The sequence below is a fragment of the Cupressus sempervirens genome, chromosome 5 (genome assembly GCF_028749045.1).
Source record: "Cupressus sempervirens isolate cs-2001-9-10 chromosome 5, ASM2874904v1, whole genome shotgun sequence".
NCBI classification, from domain to species: domain Eukaryota; kingdom Viridiplantae; phylum Streptophyta; class Pinopsida; order Cupressales; family Cupressaceae; genus Cupressus; species Cupressus sempervirens.
This window is the reverse complement of record NC_143122.1, coordinates 374388842-374412313: the sequence shown is the minus strand read 5'-3', so window position 1 is coordinate 374412313 and position 23472 is coordinate 374388842. Positions and strand designations below refer to the sequence as shown.

The 23472-nt window shown below is 35.0% G+C and overlaps 1 protein-coding gene across 10 annotated transcripts in view; it reads left to right on the top strand.

The window, feature by feature from the left end:
* LOC149556311 (tyrosine decarboxylase 2-like) overlaps nucleotides 1-23472 on the top strand; it is a 178777-nt gene that overhangs the window by 29732 nt on the left and 125573 nt on the right. For 7 of the 10 annotated variants that reach the window (XM_089830550.1, XM_089830551.1, XM_089830552.1 and 4 more), the window contains 3 exons: nucleotides 11533-11696; nucleotides 16254-16394; nucleotides 18666-18725. In XM_089830550.1, the coding sequence (XP_089686676.1) occupies nucleotides 11533-11696; nucleotides 16254-16394; nucleotides 18666-18725 (365 nt within the window). Of the gene's footprint in view, nucleotides 1-11532; nucleotides 11697-16253; nucleotides 16395-18665; nucleotides 18726-19837; nucleotides 19886-23472 lie in introns of those variants that run through there. The other 3 variants (XM_089830555.1, XM_089830554.1, XM_089830559.1) reach the window with 2 other exon arrangements.

Below are 23472 nucleotides of genomic sequence, written 5' to 3'. Positions count from 1 at the left end.
GGAAGAATCTTAATTGACAACATGGTATCATTACAACCTCTTTAAATATTGATTGGCATAATGAGCATTTTTGTTCAGATGGAAGCTCGGAATTTGGCAAGGTAGAGTGGTTGGTATTTGTTTGTTTTATTTTGGAAAGATCATCTGGTTAGATTTTAATGGAGTTGCGACCCTTGAAGATTTTCTCAAGGATGCTGTTGCTTTGCTTGCATATGAAGATCCAATAATGTTTCAAAGAGAAGCGGTTGCAGATGCAGTAAATGCTATGGCTTATTAACTAATCTTGCATTGCAAAAAAATCTTGTACCATGACGGATGGGATTAATGGAACACTATTATTTATATGTGCAAATCAATATTTAATTTCTAAAATGGAGGGAGGCAGATTGATGAGTTCGAATTGAATAGGTTAACATAGATGGTTGAGTTTGTTAGCACATTTCCATTACCTTATTACAGTATTAATGAATCAAACTCTATTTAGAAAATTGGTTGGAGAGCTCAATTTCCTTATTACTTGTGTAATCTACTGCATACTATCTCTATCAATGGTTACTATAGTAACATATCTATAACAACTTGTTCAAGAGTTTGATTTCATGAGAAGTGTTGTCAAAATTATGTTAAGTTCAAAATCCAATATTTCTATTCTACCTTAGCAGAGAATTAGTACAGTGGTAGAAGAGATTTAGTCCAAGATTAGAATTTCTTTTTAAATCCGGTTAAGATCATTCCAGTGGGCTGAAGTAAATAGACAGGATGGAGGAAATGTACAGGTTGATGAAATTTCCAATTAGTCAAATAATTTGAATCAAGTTGATTTGTTATTAGGAAAGGCATACTCAGATTGGGGGGCACGTAGGAGATGCTATAGTAGTATATGATTCATTTATAGCTACTCGGCCAAATGATTTTTGAGGATTCTTAGCAAAGGGAATACTATTGAAGGAAAGTGGTAAAAAAGGTGATGTAGAGCACATGTTTATTCAAGAAAAATATATAGCACCTCAGAGTGTGTTGTCTTCTGCATTAGCACTTTTTACTGAACGAATTGCAATGAATCCCCTTCGGTCAACATTTGATACCCAAATTATGAACCCTTATCCTCAATTCCAAAATGATTGTTTTGGACAAACTTAGAACAAGAATGCACACCAATGTGTTGGTGATCAATCTAAATTAAAAGCCGAAATACTTGATGTCTATAGAGAGTATAAAACGCTTCCCAACCGAATTCAGAATGACTTATCATTCAATGACTACTTGGATTTTTATCTAGGGCAGCTAAGTATGATTGATATGGAAAAACAAAAGTAACTGGAGTTGGCCTAGGATCTTTTTGCAAACGAACAACACACAGGTGTGTACGAAGAAATTCCGATAGACCAAAATTATCTTTTGGATGACCTCGAAGTAGAAGAGCAAACAACTACCAAAGATGAGCAGCCTTCTCGCGATCACATAGAAGATGTTACACGAGGTACAAGTTTCTTCATTGGTGACTTGGAAGTGAGCTTTGCCAAGCAGATTAATGAAGTAGATTGCATACAAGGTAATAATAGTTTGGGACTTTGGCATCATGAACCATATATTCATAATACTCAAAACGTGAATTTAGAAGAACAGCCTAGGATGACACTGCAAGACAATGAACAACTTCAGCAGGGAGATAATGAAATACATGCCTTACAAAATCAATTGAAGGTTAGTAAAGACATGGTCATAGCATCCTTGGTGCAGTTTAACAGTACCCATGAGTTGGTTGAGGAGCTTTAAAGGAAAGTCCCAAGGGAAGAGGAAGGTGACTGGCATGTGGCCGATTTACAGAAGGTCAAAACAGCCCTAGAGACTATGAAATCAGATTACTTACATCTGCTGTCCAACAGGGATCATATTCTTAAGGCTGCTGAGACTTTTGTAGCACAATCAAATAGGGAAAAAGATGAGATTGAGGATCTCAACAGGATGCTAAGGTATGTTCGGGAGGCACTGAGTGAAACTCAGCTATCTCTACAGGGAGCAGAAAATCAAATCAAGCTCATGGAACACTCTTGGGAACATGAAAATAGAATGAGGCAGGAGTTTTTCCAGGAAGTCATTGATGAACTTGAGAGCATTCAGCAGATGTATGACTTGGATAGCTGCCCCAGACAGTTAAGTAGCAAAACTTCAGAACAATTTCAGCTTGTTGACAACCCTTTGTTTGAAGTTGTTGCTGATTGGACGTCCGACAATCCTCTTTTTGTGTTAAATGAGAGATCATCTCTTGTTTGCCATGAAGAAGAAGAGTTTGATTTCAGACTTTGGGATCCTGACTTAGATTCTAGCAGTGAATCTGGATCTCAGCAAGGGAATGATGAATCAACTTCTGTTGCTTATTATCTGATCAGTCCCAACATATTTTTTGATTTCATTGCATTAAGGAGTTGGGTGAATTTTCTTCATCAGCCTTTGATCAGTTCTCTGTGGAATATTTATTTGAGGTTTGTGGTTAGACTCTCAACATCTTTCATTCTCATTGCACCTATGCGTTTGGGAATTCTCCAAGTTTATGCCAACAGTCTGAACTTTTATATCCATAGGATGGTGGTTTTAGTTTTTGAGCAACTCATTTCTTACATCATCCATTTAGGATAGGTCTTCACATTCTACTAGATTATACATGGACCCTGGATATATTTCTATCTCATAATAGCAGTGAGGCAGCATAAGAGTTTGGGATCTAGGTGTTGGCAGATTATATCTATGGTTGGACGAGGATTTTATTGTGGTCATGGTGTTGGTCAGTGTTGATCAGTTTACAGGTGTAGGTGCTGAGTTTTTTCAGAGAGTTATATGGGATTCATGGATTTGGTTGAGAGATTTATTGCAGAGAGACATTTGGCTTCAAAGTATGGCCGAAATTGTTTTCAATTTGGATTACAGGGCTGCCTGTAGACTTGTATGGGATCTTGGTACTAATTGCTTGAGGACAAACAATTTTAAGGAGGGGAGATTTGTAATGTTCCATTTTTGGAACATTAGAAATATTGAAGTCTTATTTTACACAATATTAAATTGACTATGAGACGTAGGCTCAAAATATAAAAAAAGTCAATTTAATGTTATATAAAGGACAAAGAGGCAAGGATGAACAAGACGAAATGCCTTACGGAAGTTGAAGAGCCACAAGGGAATAAGACGGAAACCAGAGAGGAGCCGAAGAGTCTTGGTTTGCATATTAAAAGGGGAAAGAGGCTCATAGTTGGGCATTCTTGATTTTATTATTTAGTTCAGTTTCCTCTCTTGGAGAGTCTCAGAAAGCTTCAACTTTCAGCTAGTTGGAGGACGTAGCCCCTCGTGCCAGTAGACAGTGGACGCAAATCCATTGTCCTGAGAAACATCATTTCAGGTGTTTCATTCGCGCTTGCAGATTCTTATCCTAGCATTCCAATCTGACTGTTAAATCTGTATTTAGGATTGGGTTTTGTGTACTAGTTATTGTATTGTTATTGTATAATAGAATAACATATTTTGTGGAGTTGGATGGAAGTTTCTGGTTTTAGCATTATAAGTCTGTAATGCATTTCTATATGCCTAGAATTCTGAATATTATTCTAAAAAGATCTGGTTATTAATTTGTGAAGAATCTTTTGGTTTAAGCATCGTATTGTATTCCAATTGCCTATTTCTAAGTTTGAATATTATTATTAAGAAGAGCTTGTTAAACATCTGTCAGCTATTGTACTGGATTCATTTGTGCTGGAAGCTATTTGCAATGTGTTTATTTCCGAGTGTATTGTTAAAAGGAAAAATCAGCAAATATCCTTTTCGGGATATTACAACAATCGGGACAAAAAGCTTTAAATCACGAGAACAAGAAACAATAGCCTTACATGGCAGAATTTGAAGTTATGGTGGAAAAGGTCATTTTTGGAGCCAAAAGCAATTAATGAATTAGTTGATAATGACACTTTTTTTTAATGTTGTGTGTGGGAAGCTTCTTAAGTGAAGTTCATTTGAGAAACTTTGTGCCATTTGGAGATTATAAATATGAGCCCATTTGATGAGTTAAGCATTTGATTGGTTATTTTCTTTTGTTGCGTATGAAGAGTTTTTGAGTTTGCTGATTTCTTTGCCCTTGCTGAAGTATAAGGGTTTGGAATTACGAAGTGCCTGGTAATTCACATCTGAGGTATTGTGAATTAATTATGAGAATTTTCTTACTTAAATTATAGCATTTCCTAATTGTTATGTACTGTACTTGGGAATTTCATTGTGGCTAGAGAATTTTTGATTTGGAATGCCATTATTGTCTGCTGTTTGGCGTGGTCAAAGAGGAATGTACTATGGCTGTCGTCCCTGTATTTGGTAGCGATTTCAGACTTTGTGGAAGGCTACAATCAATTATTGGAGGGTAGCAATCAGGTTTTAGAGCACCTGCGATTATAAGTGAGGAGCATGTATTTCTGAACCTGCAAGTAAATTGGATTATTTCTTGAGAGTTGCAATCCATATTTCATTTGTTAGAAGTCAATTTCCAGGTTCATTATTGCATTCTTGTAAATTTCTAGAAGTCAATTTTTAAATTGGATATTAGTAGCATTGCCATCAATTATAGAATTGCTTCTGAATTGTTTAGTGGTGTTCATTTGTCCAAATCGATAAAGACTTAATCAATTAAAATTGTAAGCAGTTGGCTGTGAATTTAAAGCATTATTTATTGAGTGATAATAATTTGCCTGCCAAATGTTTAACAAAATATCAAATTGTCGATTAGCAAACGCAAATTGATGTTTGTTAAGGACATAATTGGATAGGGGTTTTTACAAGGGCCATGGTATATGCATTTAGAGGATGACACCAGAGCTTGAGGTGAGAAATCTTATTGTGTCCGAGCTAGAAATTTACCAAAATGCAAGTGGTAGGCTATTCACTTCATAGTTGGCTAAGAGAGGAAGAACCACTCAAATCCCAAGTATAATATTTAAAATATGTTTTCACCCTGATTTTTAACTCAATAGTTTATAAAAATTATAATATGTTTTCACATGTACGACAAGTAGATAAAAATTAGAATATGTTTTCACCTTGATTTCTAACTCTTCAATAGTTTATTTTGTAGATATTTGGTGAGAAAATTGGGGTGGAAATGTCCCAAATCTGCAAAAATTAGTCCTTTAAATCTTATGCCGACCTTGTAGTTCATTCACTTGTGAGCACAAAAATGTGTTAATGACTATGTCTTTTTGCAACATTACCTTCGGTTGTGGATGAGGAAAGTAGAGGAAACACTAGTTGGTCCACTTGATTTGGATGATATAAATCCTTATAGTGATCGGGCATCACTAGAGTAGTCTCCCTTGTTTTCAAAGGATGAGATCTATGATTTGGAGAGGCAAGCTATGGAAAAGGGGTTGGATTCAAATAGGATGACATTGAAGAGGGTGTGGAGGTTGAGGATGATGAGTAGTCATTGCCAGTGCTAGCAACATCTAAATGTAGGATGAAGGTTGAGTCATAACTGTGCCGAGCGACGAGGTGTAGCCTCAATGGACTTCTAGGACTAAACCGTCTCCCCCTCTTGTAGATTTTACCAAAGTTGCTAGGATCAAGAAGAGAAAGATGTAAACTATTTTGATGTTGTATTTGATTATAAATTTACAAATAAAATTTTGTATTTAAATATTTCTTTAGACTATAAGACTACCAACCATTACCATTCCACATTAGGATGTCATTTTGCTGGCCAAGTTGAAAATAGTTGTGCTTGGCCTTTTCTACATTAAAAAGCAAAGGTGATCCTTAAAAATACTGGTGTTTGACGTGGGCCAAAAAAAAACAAAAAATAAAAGATTTACCATTACCTAAATTGTAGAAAAGATGACGAAAGTAGCCAACTGATCATAGAAATAAGGTTTAGTGCAGACAAAAATGAAAATTGCGCTAAGGTGGACCAAATACCGCTAAAAAAAGAGCTGAAAAACTCAAGTGGGGTGAAAAATTACACTATTGTTTGATTGGTTTTTAATTTCTCTCAAAAATAAAGAATTTGTTACCAGGTAAAAGGTGTGGGCTTGGGAAAGTGCTAGAATAGAGAAAAGTATTTTGACCAATGAAGCTAAGAAAAATGCTAACTGGGTAGAAATCATAGGGGTTCAAAAAAGTATTGGGCGATGGTTTGACGGAGCTGCCACAAGAGACTAAATCACAGTAGGAAGTCTATTGACACGATTGAAAGCAAAAAATGTTGGAATTAGTGATGAAGACTGCCAAAACTTCGAAAGAAATTTCAAAAATTCCTCAAAAGAAAATCATGAACGTGGCCAACAGAGTTTGTCTTTTTCATGCAATATTTTGTGCAATTGTGCTGATAGAGAACCTAAGGAGGTCTAGGAATCCAGAAAAATAATAATCATTGTGCGATCTATAGAAATTCCTCCTGCTGTCATGATCCTGCACGAAAGCAATGAAACTATAAAAAAAAATACTGAAGACCGCTGAAAATCACCACAATTTAGAAAAGGATATTTTATTTTATTTTTCCCATGCGATCTTTGTTTTAACCATGAATTATGAAAAAATAATTATCAAACCAATTAAATTCACGTGGAAATATAAAAAGGTCTTAAGAGACATAAAATTTGGGGCCCATCGAAATTTGCTTTTATGGCTAGCTAATTCATAACTTTGTGTGAATCTTACAGCCATGACAATAATAGAATTTGGCCAAATATTGGTTAAAATGTGATCTTTAATCTGAGTGCCTTCTTTGATAACCAGATGTCAACATCAATATATATTTTGAGAATTGCACTTATTTGATAGTTCCTTGTAACTAAAAATTCGTTGCTATCAGAAAGTTTAGTGATTCCGCACTCGTGTGAAATCCATCATGACTCATCTCTCAGGAAGAATCATGTTTTCGTCCAACCGTTAGGTTAATTTCTGAAGGTTTTTTGTTTGTAGAAATAAGCAACTAGTGCAAACACACCAGACAAATTTATCAAATCAAAATAACATTTGAATATGCTTGTATAATCCATATAAGTTGTTATCCAATGTGGATTCGATACCATGTTGGTTTTTATGATAAAAAATTAGATAAACAACAGACAAAAATAATGAACTCAAGACATAGCAATTTATTCCAGGAAAACCCTAAAATTTGAGGGGGAAAAACCCAATTGCACAAGAATCATTTTGGTAATGAAAGAGCAGTAGACCAATTTACAATATGCCCAAAACTAGGCCAAAACTAAAGCAATGATTATCATCCCTATGATCCGCAAACAACAAATGAAATATCCCTAGGATACAATCTCTCAACAAAGAAAATTGAAAAATGTACCAATGAAGTCTAGCTTGAAGAAAATAAAACATTTCCTTGTCCCTTCATTGTCTTGCCGTTATAAAGTGACGACCCTTTGTTGTCCTGATCCCTCTTAGTCTTCACTCTTTAATGTCTTGTCCTTTCAAGGTGAAGGCCCTTTGCTGACTTTAATAAAGGATAGATTTATATATTTGAAATTTAGGAGAGATATCTCCTAAAGCTATATCTCCAACACTCCCTCTTAGCTATAGAGATATCTTTTCAAATATCCACGTAAGCACTAGAATCAATTCTCAAAATAAGGAAATATCAAAACCAAATTGTAGAGGAAACCATCACAGGTATGAATGATAACTCTGACAGCTACATATCGTTGACATAAAAGACCCACCTTCCAAAATAAACATGGCCCCTTCGAAGATGAATTATTTGTCCTTTTTTGACTCAAAGAAAATGATACAATGTAATTCGAATGAACAAAGATTGTAAACTCCTCTTTTATATAAAAAATTCTGAGACTAGTCTTTCTTTTTTGATTGGTAATATTAGTTTGCTTGTATTAATTTTCAAAAAAGAAACTACGTAGAGCCACTGAATTGGTAGATTTCAACTTCTAAAGCCCAAGTCCTACCCAAAATACCAAGGAACATACATTGGAACAGCCATACATGGTTTCACCAAGAAATCTTCAAGATCTACATCACTACCCAAAACCATAGTCATCTCTAAATCCACGCATACTACCTTCAATGAGGCCCATAGTAACACGGGGATGCGTCCCCCCCCTTTTTGCCCGACGTCTCGGAGACTTCAACGCACCGGAGACTTGGGGACTCCGTCTCCCCGTCCCCAGCGGTGCCACTAGATTCCACCACCTCCACTGAGGATGGGGGACATCCTGTTATTCAGTATTTGCAAATTCGACTATTTATGTTTAATGTTCGATCTTCCAATTCAATGCAATGTTTCAAGTATTCACTCTTTTACATCTTTACATCCTATATTGCAATACATATTTTCATAACTAACATTTTTAAATACCATATGCATAGATATATACACCCCTCTTGTCCCCCCACCGCCGTCCCCCCACCGTCCCCCCGCCGTCCCCAAATTAAGGCCCCTCTGTCCCCCCGTCCCGGAAACTTGTCCCCCCGTTTCGCCGTCCCCCCGTCCCCCAGGGTGGTGTAACTATGATGAGGCCTAAACAAAACATAAACAAACAAAAAGAATAGAAAGCAGCTCATTGAAACCAACACTGCATCTCATCCTTCAACATATTGGAAAAATCATACCACCATGCTTCACATTTTTACTTAGCCTTCCATGTTTCGCCTTTGTCGCAATTGAGCTTGATTCTCCTAGGGAAGCTACAGATTTGATAGGTGTAATCGTAGGCTTTAGCTTCCTTTGCCTCTCTTGCTTCTCCATCTATTGAATTTGTAATAACAATCACACCCATCCCATGGGAGCACCATGCATTTGGGTGTATATTAGGCGAGAAGAGCTCCAAATAATTAGATGTTGTAATTTTCCCTCACATCCACCAATGACCCTCCACGGCTCTTGTCCCATGTGCGATCCAATGTCAGCCTCTACATCCTCGACAATGCCATCCACTCCCTTGGCTCACTGAGACTCCACACAAACCCGCTTCACTTTCCTAGCCTCCTCCCTCGTTCCAAGCATCAAAGCCTTGGCAAGAAAAAGGGATGCAACGACCAGATTGGTTCGAGGGAGGATATTGTTATTTAGGTATTCCTCCCCAATAATTGTACACATACAGTCCCAAAATTTTAGATCATCAGACTGAAAAAGACCCATATTCGCTTCACTGTTATCAACCACGAAATGTAGGGAGTTGATTGGGGGACTCCAAAGAAAAATTTGCTTTCGTCCTCAAACTTGGCTCCACCAATTTTGCAAAAAAACTTTTTGAATACTACACCAAAAGAAACCACACAAGCCATAATAAAGCCACAAAACTCTCTAGATGTTGACGTCCACCATCATCAACTAGCGAAAAAAAAAGCCCATGGTACTCTCATTGGTAACGAGCAGATAAGAAGTAATTACCCATCAACGTCAAGGCGTATCTCCGCATCATTACTTGAACATCCCTCACATGTACATGCCACCTTAATTGTTCGCAGTCCCACCACCCATCAACGTGAAAGATTTCCCAAATCAAAAGTCCGCCACCAATTAATTCAAAAACATCCCATGCTTTATATATTAGCCAAATGAAGACTCCAAAGCCTTAGAAAATTTCAAATGTTTCTTGGTTAGAACTCCCAATACCAACTTTAGATAATTTATCCTTTTGTTTCTGATTACTTTGTACCAAGGAAGGATTCATAGTCCTTACCTTATGTTTCTTGTTCTTTTGTCTTGTTTTGTTTCTTTTCTGACACCATTTTGGTGTTTCTGGTGTGGTCGACTCTTCTGTTTGTATGTTCAGTCCCATAAACCTTTTTGGTTTTTTGTTGGACATTAATATTATATCTTATCTTCTACAACATTTTCTTCCTGAAGGACATGAGACACCCTATGGTCCTCTAATGTCTCTAGAACTAATCAAATTCTTTGGATATGCTTGTTTAAATACCAAGCGTAAGTCTCCCCTTTATTTATAGCATTTACTACTTGAGTTGGGAATATCACCTTCCAAATGCAATTTACCAATCCCCAACCATTTCGCCATCAAGTTTTTATTGTTGCAGTGAAACATTCAATTTCATTATTCGATCCCTGTGGCAATTTCTTAGCTCTAATAGCAAGGATATTCCCCAACTTATCTCTCGCTACAAAACCTGCACTAGACGGATGTGGGTTACCTTTAGAAGCCTTGCCAAAATTAATTTTCATCCACCCTTTGATCATGAGACTTCCAAACCACAACATCCCTTCTACCATCCTAAGGTTTAACTTTCAATAACCCATTAATGGGCCTTCTGAGACTAGTCTTTGAAAGCAATTGGGTACAAAAAAAAAAAAAAAACCAAACAATCAAGCCTCAACTTTCTAGTTTTGCAATCCCACCTCTACAATAGTTTTTTAAGTCTTAGCATTGGTGATCCATTTGTCTCTTCCATTCTTCTATTTCCATTTTTACAAGGATCAATTTTTGGCATCCTCAGGGTCCACTTTTGAAGATTATGACCTGGTATCTAGGGTCTAGGTTTTTCTCATAAAGCATACAAATTAGAAGAGAGTCCTTGACTTAACTCTTGTCAAATTCAAACTCCACCCAAATCCATCATGGGAGACCAAAAGTGAAAATTTTCTTAACAACAAAAAATAAAAGGATTTCCAATATTTAGAGATTTTTATGTGTAAATTTCTGAGATGGAATAGGATTAAAGATTGAAGATTCTTGTTTTCCTGATTCGTTTTGTGGATTGAATATAATTTGTATTTTAAGGTTTTGATAAAAAACACGTATATCTTTGAACCGATAGAGGGTTATGAGGTATTTAAATATTTTTTAATTATTGATTATTAGTATCACTATTTTTTTTAATCGTTCAAGTGAAGGATTATGGCCCCTTCCATTATATTACATAATAAAATAAGATAAGATTATGTTGAGAAACTAGGACTGACAACTTAAAGAAATCAAGCACTAAAAACTATATGGGCAATACCAGAGGTTTGTCAGTCTTCCCAAGTAATAAACCGATCACTATTTATGAGCCATAAATCTTCAGAAAATAGTACACAAAAAGTGCCTCACATGATTGGTTTTTGATACCTAAACTCCTTTCCATTCTAGATTACAAATCTAGTTGAGTTATAGAAAAAACCCTTTTTATTTTCAATTTGCATATGCGAAAAAACACCTTTTAAAACTTGGCATGGTTGGGGATTAAATGGCAGCTTGGTCTAGGTAAAAATATGCTTGAAAACAAAATGACATAAAACTGAACTATCATAGATGAAAGTCTCTGTTACTCTATCTGTGCAGGTTGTTGGTTTCTTTAGTCTTGTGTTTTCCTTTGGTGCTTATCAATATGCGATTGTATTAGTTTTGTATGTATTTAGTTTTGTTCATAGATTTTCCACTTTACTTACTGATGCCTTACATGAATGAATTATAAATATTGTTCATCTCAATCTATATCTATCTAATTATTTTTTGCATCCTATGATAATTAATGCTTCAACTCTTTTTTAGGGGTTTTGCATTTTCTGTACTTATGGTAAGAAATTTGTGGCAGGTAAGGGTGGTGGTGTTATTCAAGGTACAGCAAGTGAAGCTGTTTTGGTTGTATTACTAGCAGCACGTGATAGAGTATTAAAGGGGGATAGTACCAAATCACTAGAAAAGCTTGTTGTATATGCATCGGATCAAGCACATTCTGCAGTGCAGAAAGCTTGTATGGTATTGATGCTTTCCTTCACTGCATTCAATATGTTGTTTTCCTTAGCTTCAAGCTATACAATTTGACTGGTAGGGAACTGGTCAGTGAAATTTAAGATGTGAATTGTCAGAATTACACCTTCATGACTCATCCATGCAATTTGGTTTTCTAGTTGAAAAATGGCACACAGATACATTCAAATCCCAAAATGATATTATTTTGAGGCAAGAATTTTACAAACATTCGAGTTCTTTTCAATAATTTTGTCCAGCTGGAGTTAACTTCAACAATTTTTTATTTAGCTGCATTTTACAAGCAAGTTAATGAGTTTTTTATGTAGGCTGATTTTCTGAGAAAATGGAACCTATATTACATTAAAGAATAGATTACATCAAGTGCAAGGTCTTACAGGGATATACCTTCGTACCCATTCAATTTGAGTTAATATGTTTGATTGGGCTCATCTTCAATATCTTTGCAATCGTCAATGGTCCCTTGGTCTACTGGTGAAGTTGAAATGTTCATTATGAGCCCACCAAAGATCAAGTCTGGATGAGTGTAAGCTTTGACATGGAAGTAAGGGACGAGGTGAGGAGTGCACCCTGAGCAATTTCAGTCCTTGGCTCTTAGCTGAATAGGTTCAGTCTAAGGCTCATGCTCTTGTAGCAAGTTGCCAAAAAGGTTTCGTGGATGACCACCCAAAAAAAAATCTTTGAAATAATGAAAAATAAAGGTGTAGTGTGGCATAGTGCCACACTAGACAATAATTTAAAAAACATAGGAACAAGGGTTTATTCTAAACCCAACTGCATTTTTTTCTTATTTTATGTTAACATAGCATTACTTTTTCAGCACTCCTAGGGCCAATCATGGTTTATGTCTAAGTGCAATTATGACTTGGATAATTAGAGTATGTCTCATGCAAACCAACTACCTATGTTACAAACATGTTGTACTACATAGTTTTTGCAAGAACTAAGGTTTTATAGGGCAATATAATGTCAAATTAATTCTAATGTCTTCCTCTCATTAAGAATATTTAGTATTAGGAAAAAAAAAAGCATTCCTATTGACAAGTTATGAAAGTTTTTAAAGCATGATTCAATATCATACCAATTTGTACCAACGCTCCACAGAGTTTCCGAGATGAGGACGTTTTAGGGGATGGGGACATGTTTCCGGTATAGGTACAGGTCGAAGCCAAAATTTAGGGAATGGAACCTTAGGGGACGACGATTAAAAACATAGGGGATTTTTATAAATAGCGATGTAATTCAAATATGTATATCATAACATTGATAAAACATTCACCATAGACATTTTAGAAGATCAATACATGGAATATTATAAAATGGGAAATACTAAGTACTTCCATTATAATAATATTACATACATATTTAGAAAAAATCGAAATGCCTAGAGGCTCCAAGTATCATGCTGAAATCAGAATGTTATAAAGAGAAGTCCAGCTAAAATAGTTAGAAAATACTAAATGCAATCTTTCCTCGCTAAACACAATCTTTCCTCACTACTGCTACTGCTCTTATGTTTTTTTCCTTCCTCTTAGCAAGAATGTCAAAACTAAAAATGATTAGAAGAGTTAGTGTTTTTATGGACCAAATATGATTGTATATTTTTATTATGTCTTTAAGAAGACTAGGGGCCATGCAGACAGCAAAAAAAGAAAAAAATGTTTTTTTGGGGGCATTTTGCCTTTAGCAGATTGGCTGGAAAAAAGGGGATGGCCGACAGTTTTGGGGACAGATAGGGGATGACAAAACCATCCTTAGTATTGGTGGTTGCCCCCAAGTTTCCTACTGAAAAAATTGGGTGTTTTGGGGACGTTTCCGAATTTTCCAAAAAGGGGACAACTTAGGGGATGACCAAGATCTGTCCTTGCATCCTTGTTTCATCCCCAGTACGGGCACGACCCCGAAACCATAGGGGACGTGTCCCTGTGGAACGTTGATTTGTACCCATTGCTCCATCCAATAGAAATCCATAAGTTTAAGAATGCGTAACCCAATACTCTAAAAGGATATCTACACCAAAGTAACGAGACTTGGACCCGGCTCGGACTCGGTAGGGTAACTCGACTCGGACTCGGTAGTGACTTGGCAAAGTGATAAAACCCTTGAAATTTAGAGATTTTTTGGATTTAAATTAATTCCATGCACCAATTATTGAATAAAGATTAAAGACACAATAACATCATAAAATAGAAGATAATTTGATCACATAAATAACATATATCAATTACGTAACTACAAAGGTAAAATAAAAATAAAAATCGGCCGAGTTAGATGAGTCAGCCGAGTCACCTAGGCAAGTCAGCCAAGTCACTCTGCCGAGTCAGGCGAGTCGGGTGAGTCAGCTTAGTTGACCTGCCGAGCCAGGGTCATGGGTCATTTTGACCCGGCTAAGGCAACTTGACTTGCCAACTCGGATGACTCACCCGACTCGTGGCGAGTCTCGTTACTATGATCTACACCCATGATCAACTCATCCTTATGCATAAATTTTCTCCTGATGTTGTAATACAAGAGATATAAACATATGCATAGCAGAGGCTCAACTACAACCCTTGTTTCTGGACCTCAATGTTTTGCATGACATTTAGGTCTTGGTGAAGCACTTGAGAATGCAAGAAGTAGTCACATACCATATATAGAGGAGCTTAGGGACATTCAATCAAAGGAGCGACAAGGAGAAAATGATATAGATCTAGTGGTAATGGAGGAATAAGAAGAAAATTAGTTTAATTCCAATTTCTTATTTTGCTTGTCAGAGGATATTAATAATGTTTGTTCATATGAGATGAAAATTATAGATACATGGCATGTAAAGCCATATTTTGTTCTATCTGATCAAGGTCATATCTAGATTATAAGAGCCTTTTGTAAATGTACTTTCAAACTATCTTCATAATATTAATATTTTTCAGGCTTTTAACTTTTTGCTTTAAAAAAGGAGATAATCAATAGTCTTAAAGAAGATTAGAAATTAAACCATTTACTATGCATTGAGCATACTGTGATAACAAATAAGGCTGTAACATTATTGAGTTAGATACTCATTTATGGAATGTTGTGTATATGTGCTATTAAGGATGGAAAGCCACCATTTGCTAATATATATTTATTAATAACAAAATCAGAATTATAATTATGAATATAGTTATATGCTATGAATATATGTATACTTTTTGTAATACAAGAGATATAATCTTATGCATAGCATGTTCCTTAATCACTTGTTATAGCCCCTTAAGAGGGTAAGTTAGTGTTGTGTAAGGAGAGGTGGAGTAAAACCACACAAAGTAGGTAAATCCCAAGACGGAATAGTGACAGGGTCCTAAAGCCTTGAGGGAACCTACTTGTAGCTTGGTGTCAAGTGCCCCATGACTAGTAAACTGCATTCTCCTTAGGATTAGGTTTAGGAGAGAAGTAAGGGATCAGGGCTTCAATATGTTAACTACTGCATGTATTCTGAACAATTTATAGTTTTCTTTGATTGGATTGATTTGGACACATAGTAATTTGCATAAATTATGAAAATTGATAGCCTCCTAGTTGGGGACATTACATATTATCTTTGTAATATCAATTTGTATTGTTTTCAATCCAAAAATCTAAAGGTGAAACTGAGAACCTCAGAAAAAAAGGGTGTATATTACATCACATATAACATACACACAATTGTATTGAGAAGGAACATTGCACCAAATTAAATAAATAGGTGCCTCTTTAGTATTCTTGCAGACTGTACATGGTCTCCAACATTACTCAGATTTACTCATATATGTAAATCTGTAAATTGATAAACCCAACTCATATATGTAGAGGAAGATCATGTTAGGCACGATTATTGAACACAACGGTTTTCTTTGGACCTAATCATAACCATTATTAACTCCATCTTTTTATAAAAGAACAAATATGTTATGCTTGTGTAATCTTTCTTCATTATCTACAAATTTTTACATGCAACTATGCATGTGTACAACTCATAACATATTATATGCAAATACATTAAATGTTCACCTTTTAGGAAAACCATTTTAACTGCATCAACCACTTAATTAAGCTGAGAGGCAATTTATGTTAGAAAAGTTAGTTTGGAAGATATCACCTCCTCGGTTGAGATTATTCTCAAAATCATGTAGGGCACAGTAGTAAAAGCTATAGGCTTCTATAATGTAACTTGTGATTATAAAATTTTTGGCCATGGCTTCCATTAAGTCCTGACTTTTAAGTCATCCCTCGCTACTCTTTCTTATGAGGTGTAGTTGAATTAATATATTGAAATCGTATTGAGTAATGTTCTTTGCTTATTGTGGCTATTGAATATAATTTTCCTGGAAGGACACACATGTGAACCATGCACAAGTGAAAATACATTCCCAATGATTAATTGTGATCTGCATTATCGGTCTCCTTAATTTTTCATAAGTAGCAAGCTCATGGATATATTTATGTAATTTCCTTCTCATGAGCTTATTTTTATAGAATGACCAATTCATAAGATAATTTGAATCTTAGATTTTAACAAGTTTTCCAAATTTGAATGCGTTACAGATTGCAGGAATAAGTGAATCAAATTTTAGAGCACTTCCAACGAATTCTTCTACAAACTATGCACTTTCACCCAACATTCTTCAAAAAGCGATTTTGGATGATATACATGCTGGATTTTGTCCCCTTTTTCTATGTGCAACGGTATGGAATCTATGTTTCCTTGTGTTTAAATTCTTACTTCACTTCCATTTAAATTTGTTTCTTCTAGATGTGCAATTGCATACCACATTTTAAAGGTGCCTAACATTTCTTATCAAGTTTGTATTCATGAATTGTTTGTTTTTACCATTCCAACTTTGCGAGGAGCAAATATTTATTCTACCATTTTCTTCATAGATATTATACTTTTATAATGAATTTTCATTATTTTGATATTTTACCATTGGTTTTTCATTATGGCTCAGAATCTTGAGATTATTAGGAAAACCAAAGAGATATAAGATTAGAGGTATCATAACATCGATTGTACACCATTGTAAATATATTCTTATAGGCTTTCATTGCCAAATGATGTATTTAGAACTTATGCTCAAGGTCGTTGATGATTGATAATAGGCTCGAAATATCAGAATATACTAAAGGAATCAATTTCAAAAGTTGCAACCTTTTGAAGCATGGAAAACGCGATAGAGGAAAACTCCTAGTTCCCAATAGTGGCATGGTGGTTTCCCACCACTCTCATAGTTTTGCAGCTATTGTTGTGATTCTAGCATTGGCAACTATGAAATTCGTTGTTTCCTACCCAAAACCATAGTTGGCAAAATTGTAGTTTAATCTGCGATTAGATACAAATCACTGAGTTTATTTGCTGGGTGAGTTTTTTGCAGAAAAAATCGCCGATTCAAGAAATCGTTCAGTTCTAAAAACTCACGATTTTTTACTTCAAACTCAGCTGGGCTTGAGGCTTAGCGATATAGGCCAGAACATCCTTTTTTTCAACACCAATTTTGTTATGTGCATTTGGAGGCTTGAGGAGGGGAGAGAAGAAGGGTTCCAAGGGATTCTTAGGTGATTGCAAGCTATTGAAGGCGAATTTGAGTAGAGCTGGAAAGAGGAAGATGTGATTGTATTGATGTATTTAGTAATTTACTATTTAGTATTTACTTCTAGACTTCTAGTTTGACATAAACTATTTACTATTTTGCTTCCCGCCATCAACATTCCTTATGAGAATTCAATTTCGTACCCACCATGCATTCATATATAGCTAAACTTTGCTTGTTTCTTTTGTGTTCTCTTTAATTAACTCATTAAATGCATCTTCTCATTACAATTTGCAAAAAAAATTGTATTTTTAATTAAATTTTAGCAGTTTTTTTAGGTTCTCGAGTTTTTTTGAAAAATTGACTGATTTTTAACCAATTAAACTTTTAGGGGCTTGGCGAGTTTTCCAACTATGCCTAAAACCACTTTGGAAAAGGGATTACATTTTTTCAAAGGTTTCCACCCTTGAATACTCACATTGAGGAGTTGGTTGTTCACCAAATCCCCTAGCCAAGGTGGTACTTCATGCCCTGCTATTGTGGACAAGTTTTAGTCTAATTGTGTAAAACATGCAAAGTACAAAACATTTATTATAATCCTCCTTTTTTCAAACACTTTACATAGGTGGGCAAGTACACATGAACTATACTAAGCGAAGCTATGACCATTGCTTTCTTACAAAAAATCTTTTTACTTCACACAAACTTCATTAAGGTGTTGACAATCTATGCCAGTATATAATCTTTTTTTAACAATACCTTTCTTCTTCCATCATGTGCCTAGAAAAATGATATTGCACATTGATATGCTTTGTCCGAAAATGATAAGTTGGATTTTCAGTTAAGTAAATTGCAGTTTTGATATTCAGAGTATTTTTAAATAGTTTTCTTTAAAAAACCAACATACAAACACAATCTATGTAGCCATTCAACTTTATTTGCATGCATTAGGTTGTGCCAAGTGCCTAGCATTTCTACGACTTGTTGAATTTGAAAGGCCTTAAACCATATTAAATGGTTCTTCATTTTTTCTGTGTTCAAACCTTTGGGCTTTGTTGAGTGCTTTTGCAGATATGGTAGTATTCAATGGAAGAGCGCTTGAACTCAAGAATATATTAGTGGAGATGGTGCCCCCTTGCTTCTTGTTTATTAGTTCTTTTGTAAACAGCTTGTTGACTCTTGTTTTGTCTAAGACTAGAATTAGGACAAAAGTCCTAAAGATCTTATAAACGGAACTTGTGAATTGCTGCATGTGGGTTTTACTATTTAGTCACCATTTGTGTATTCATTCCAACTGGTAATGAATTATGGAACTGTTTTTCTTTTTACAGTTTATTCAAATTCTTCTTTCCTAAGTATCTAGAATATCAATTAGGCATCTTTCTAGTGTTCTATATATATCTGAAAGTTTTGGCTTCTATTCTTTCAGGTTGGTACAACTTCATCATCTGCTGTTGATTCTTTGAAGGAGCTTGGAAAAATAGCTCAGGTAGTCATAATATTTTATCCCCATCCTATCATTTCACTATTGCATATATGTTGGGTTTTGCATAGAACAAATAATTCACGTGTTAAAGTTTAAACTCTGAATGGATTATTTGAAACTCACAAAGATTGAGGCAAGCTTCAGTCCTTACTTTTCCAAGCTTTCCTACTTTCCTAAGTTCACTTTTCCAAATTCGGAATTCTTAAACAATGTCAATCTTTTCAAGTTCTTGTTTGTAGTAGAGGGAAGAAAAATGAGTGGAGAGGATATTGTATTTCACCTTAATAACAATTATAATATATTGGGTATTAAGACATAAGTGAAAATGAAACATTATGTATGGGTTAACTGAGTTACTTATTAGAATATTGATATAATAAAGTGTACCTACATTTGTATCTTATAAATACGTTTGTTGCATCTTAGTCATAAGGTGCTGAACTTCCATTAATAAGGTGTTATAATAATAAATATCTGAATTTATATATTGTTGTTCTCTCTCCATGATGGGAAACCATCTCTCTTTAATCTTAATCTTTTGTTCCCACTACATTTAATTAAGGCATAGAATTGATCTTGTGAAGGAAATTCTGAAGGCTCAAGGGAAGGTTGTGAGTGTTTCTTTGCGATTGTTAAGACATGAGAAATTCTAATGTCCTCTTCTTGCACCTCTAGCTTAAAATGAATTTTCCATTAGCTTATTCCTAGGTTCATATAAGCTAAGAGAATATCGTTAGGGGATTCAATGTCCTAAGGTGATCTCTAATAGTGATTTTCAGATTTTTTTGGCAAACTTTCCATTTTGGGCATGTTGCTATTTTAGCACCTAGTCTTGGCCTCTATTGCTCCTTAGTGCAATGTAGTCTTTTCTAGTTTCGACCTTGGCGAGTTCAGAAATTTCCTTCACAGAGATTTTATTTTTATCAATATTTTTTATAAAATTGCTTTGTGAATTAAGTGGGCATGTTGTGTTTATAAAGCATAACCCTTGTGCTACTCATAGTGAAGTAACAACTTAAAGCTGTTTCTAAAATTGGGCCAATTAGACATCCTATGTTGATGCCAAAGAAGGGGGAAGTTTAATGTTTTGAAAGCTTTTTTAATGATTTTTCCAGGTGACACAAATGTTGAATAAGGGAATAACGTGAAAGATTAAATGCTATTTTTTGAGGACAAAAGCTAGTTGAACCTCTTGGAGGCTTTGTCATGTGCTTTGAAAATAGCTTTGGAGGGAAAGTGAATTCAAATTGAAGAAAGGTTGTCCTAATTCATCCCTCTCTCTTTATATTCTCATCTTGAGCTCTTTTTTTGGGTTGTGCATGCTTAGTGAATTAACAATTCAAGGTTTCTTTTTTATAGTGGGCCAGTTAGACATCCTAGGTTGATGCCAAAGAAGGGGGAAGTTTACTGAGAAGTAGTACATAGTTGGGACAAAATATAGGCTTCTATTGTTTGAAGATTAGGCATGCCAATACCATAATCCTCCCACCATAAATCTACAAAAAAATATTTAGAAATATTAAAAATTTAAATGAGTAAAAGATGTAACAATCATTATCAAGTTTCTAATATTTTCTTGTAGTATTGAACAAAACGTTTTCCCTGGTTGTTTGTCTCCTATCAATTTCTTGTTGTGAAGCAAAGAGTCTCCCCTCTGCACCCTTGTAGATCTTGAACAAGGATCATTTTTAAATTCAGAAATATGAACTGTCAATCTCAACAATGAATATTTCAAAATTCATAAATACGATATAGAAAATCTTAAATCTCACCTCCAACTCATCCAGAACCTTGTCTCGCAAGCCATGGTTTGGTGCCATCTTACCAATGCGTCTAACAACATTGCCATAAACAAGGATCGTTTTTAAATTCAGAAATATGAATTGTCAATCTCAACAATGAACATTTCAAAATTCATAAATATGATATAGAAAATCTTAAATCTCACCTCCAACTCATCCAGAACCTTGTCTCTCAAGCCATGGTTTGGTGCCATCTTACCAATGCGTCTAAGAACACTTGCCATGACCTCTTCAACAATCCTAAATGAATTGAAGAAGTAGAATTGTGGGTTCAAGAAGTAGGCCAAAGCATGTTTCCTTTGGTGGAGTTGGTTTTTCCACCTATGATCAGTGGTTTGCCAAAGAATTTCATATTGTCTTGAACTACTGCCATAATAATGTGAAATGGCCTCGTTGGCCTTATCAGTGAAATCAAATGGCATGACCTCTTCATCCACCATACAAAGAACCCTTACCAAAGGTTTTGTCACCTAAAAAAATGAGAACTACTTTTAAATATTTCAAAATTAATCCCTAAAAATAGAAAATAGATGTCTTGTATAAAATTGATGTGGTTGTTACTTGCCTTGATCAAATCTTCTCCACTCTTGTTAAACCCATCATAAAAATATACTTACTATGCTCTCTACCTTATGTTTTTTGGAGTATGTAGACTCCAATCAGGCATCAGGCACAAACATTTGGTTAAGTTGAGGAATGGCACCAAGTGTGCTTTGCAATGTGAGGAATTGGCCCGAAAATTGTCCCACTCTTGATTGCACAATGTCTTTTCCATCTAGGTGTTTTCTCATCAATGAGAGGACCCAATTATGGTATAGATGAATTTGGCTACACTTTTAGCATCTCCAAGCACCCTTTTTTCCCATCTAATCTTCCCATTGTCCTCTAACTTAAGTCCAAGCAATGTGTAGCATGAGGACTCAATGTAATTTCAAGATGTCTATCCATAAGCATTTTTCTTGCGGTTACATATGCATCTCCATTGTCCATGATAATTTGGACAACATTGTTAACTCACAACTTTTGGGATCACCCCATCTAACAAATTGCATAAAGTCTCAACGTTTTTTATTTCATTTGGGGCATCTATAAACTTGAATAGGATTGCACCATTAGAATCCATACATAAGTTGAGTTCTTTTTCGTCCATTCGTCCATCCATCAGATAAGAAGTTGCATCCTTTTGTCCATAATATTTTTTGATCATCAACCAGCACTTGTGTATTTTTCACGGATTGCTCTAGTAACGGCCCACTAAAGTCTTTAGTTGTTGGGGCCCTAAAGCCCTTGCGTGCAACTGTAAATGCAGATATCAAAACTTCCCAGTATAAGTTGTTTCCAGCATTAAAAGACAAATTGTTGTAGTACCAAAAATACATTGTTGGAATCCTTGAAATATCACCGTGGAGAAATAAATACAAAATTTTCAGTAGAGGCTATTATATGTGTCGTCCTCAATTTTGGCTTCATAAGATTGTGGCAAGCCTCCACAATTTTCTCATGTATTCGTAGGTGTATCTTCTTTGTTTAATGTATTGGTAAAGTGTTATGAAGGCAATTCTTTATCCTTGAATTATGCTCTATGTAACTTTATTTGTGCATTTCTTTTGAATGTTTCCATCAAGTTAGATCCTCACATGTTTGTAAGAAAGAGTTATAATTCTTTGACTGCGAACGCTTGATATTTGGTAATATTTCACATCTTTTCTTCATTTTTCTTTTTATTGCAAATATTTTTGAGTCTTGTTTTTGCCTTATGATAATAGCCCTTACAATCTTGTTCGTTTCAAGCTAACTTAGGCCTCAAACAAAGTTGTCTAGCTCAAGTTATAAAGGTTGGTGGGGGTTTTTAGGTCGGCAACACATCTTGTTTAAAAATCCTCGAAAAGTGGGCTTTTTTTTATTGACAATTATATGGAATAAGATTTTTTTCTAAATATTTGAAGTGAATTTTAACATCCATTTAAAAATTTCAGCTCATTCTGAGTTGATTTGACCATAATTTTTAATGTTTTATGAAAATTAGCCTTTTAAAGTCTATTTTCGTGTTATTGTATTGAAAACTATTGTTATTTATTAAATATAACTACACGAGACATCTAAAATGGATATAGGTGGGGTTTTATTAGTCATTGCATATCATCAACATGCAAATCACCTTATAAAAGCCCATTGCCAATTAAATATAATTCCTAAATACATATAGGACTTTTTATATGCAATAACATTTTTATATCACTTATATGCTTATAAGTGGGGAATTCGAACCCAAGTGCACCTGTTATTGCACTTTAAAAGTCCATTAATGTGTTTTTTGACTTGAGTTATGATTTAAATGCATCATGGTGGGGAATTAGAACCCAAAAGCATATGTATTAAAAATTACATGTGTTTTTGCATCTTAAAAACTTCTCTATACTTCTCCAATAGAGGCATTTGGACATGTTAATGCATATGGTGGAGTTTTTGAAGTGAAAAGCACTTTTTTACTATAAAAAACACATCATTACATTTATTAACACTAGAAACTCATTATGGTGGGGAATTCATTGCCAAAAGCACATGCTTTTGGATCTAAAAAACATGTGTTTAATTATAAAGAGAGGTGTTTATAGCCAAAACTCATAAAGTGACATTTTTGAACCCAAAAACATGTGTTTTGGCCATGAAAAAACCCATCATTAATCTCTATCACATGCATTTTGATCAAAACTCCTTTGGTGGCAATTTCTAAGTGAAAAACACATGTTTTGGAGTTGTAAAAACCTTATTTTGGGCATTTTCAGAAAAAAACGGGTTTTTGGAGCAAAGAAGCACAAGATTTATCACCAAAATTCAAAGGTTTCTTCCTCCAATAGGGTAGTTTTTGCACAAAATCCATCAAAGATCATTCTTAGCTCATCAAAAGTGCAGATATGCAGACATTTTATTAAATTTTACAGTCCCTT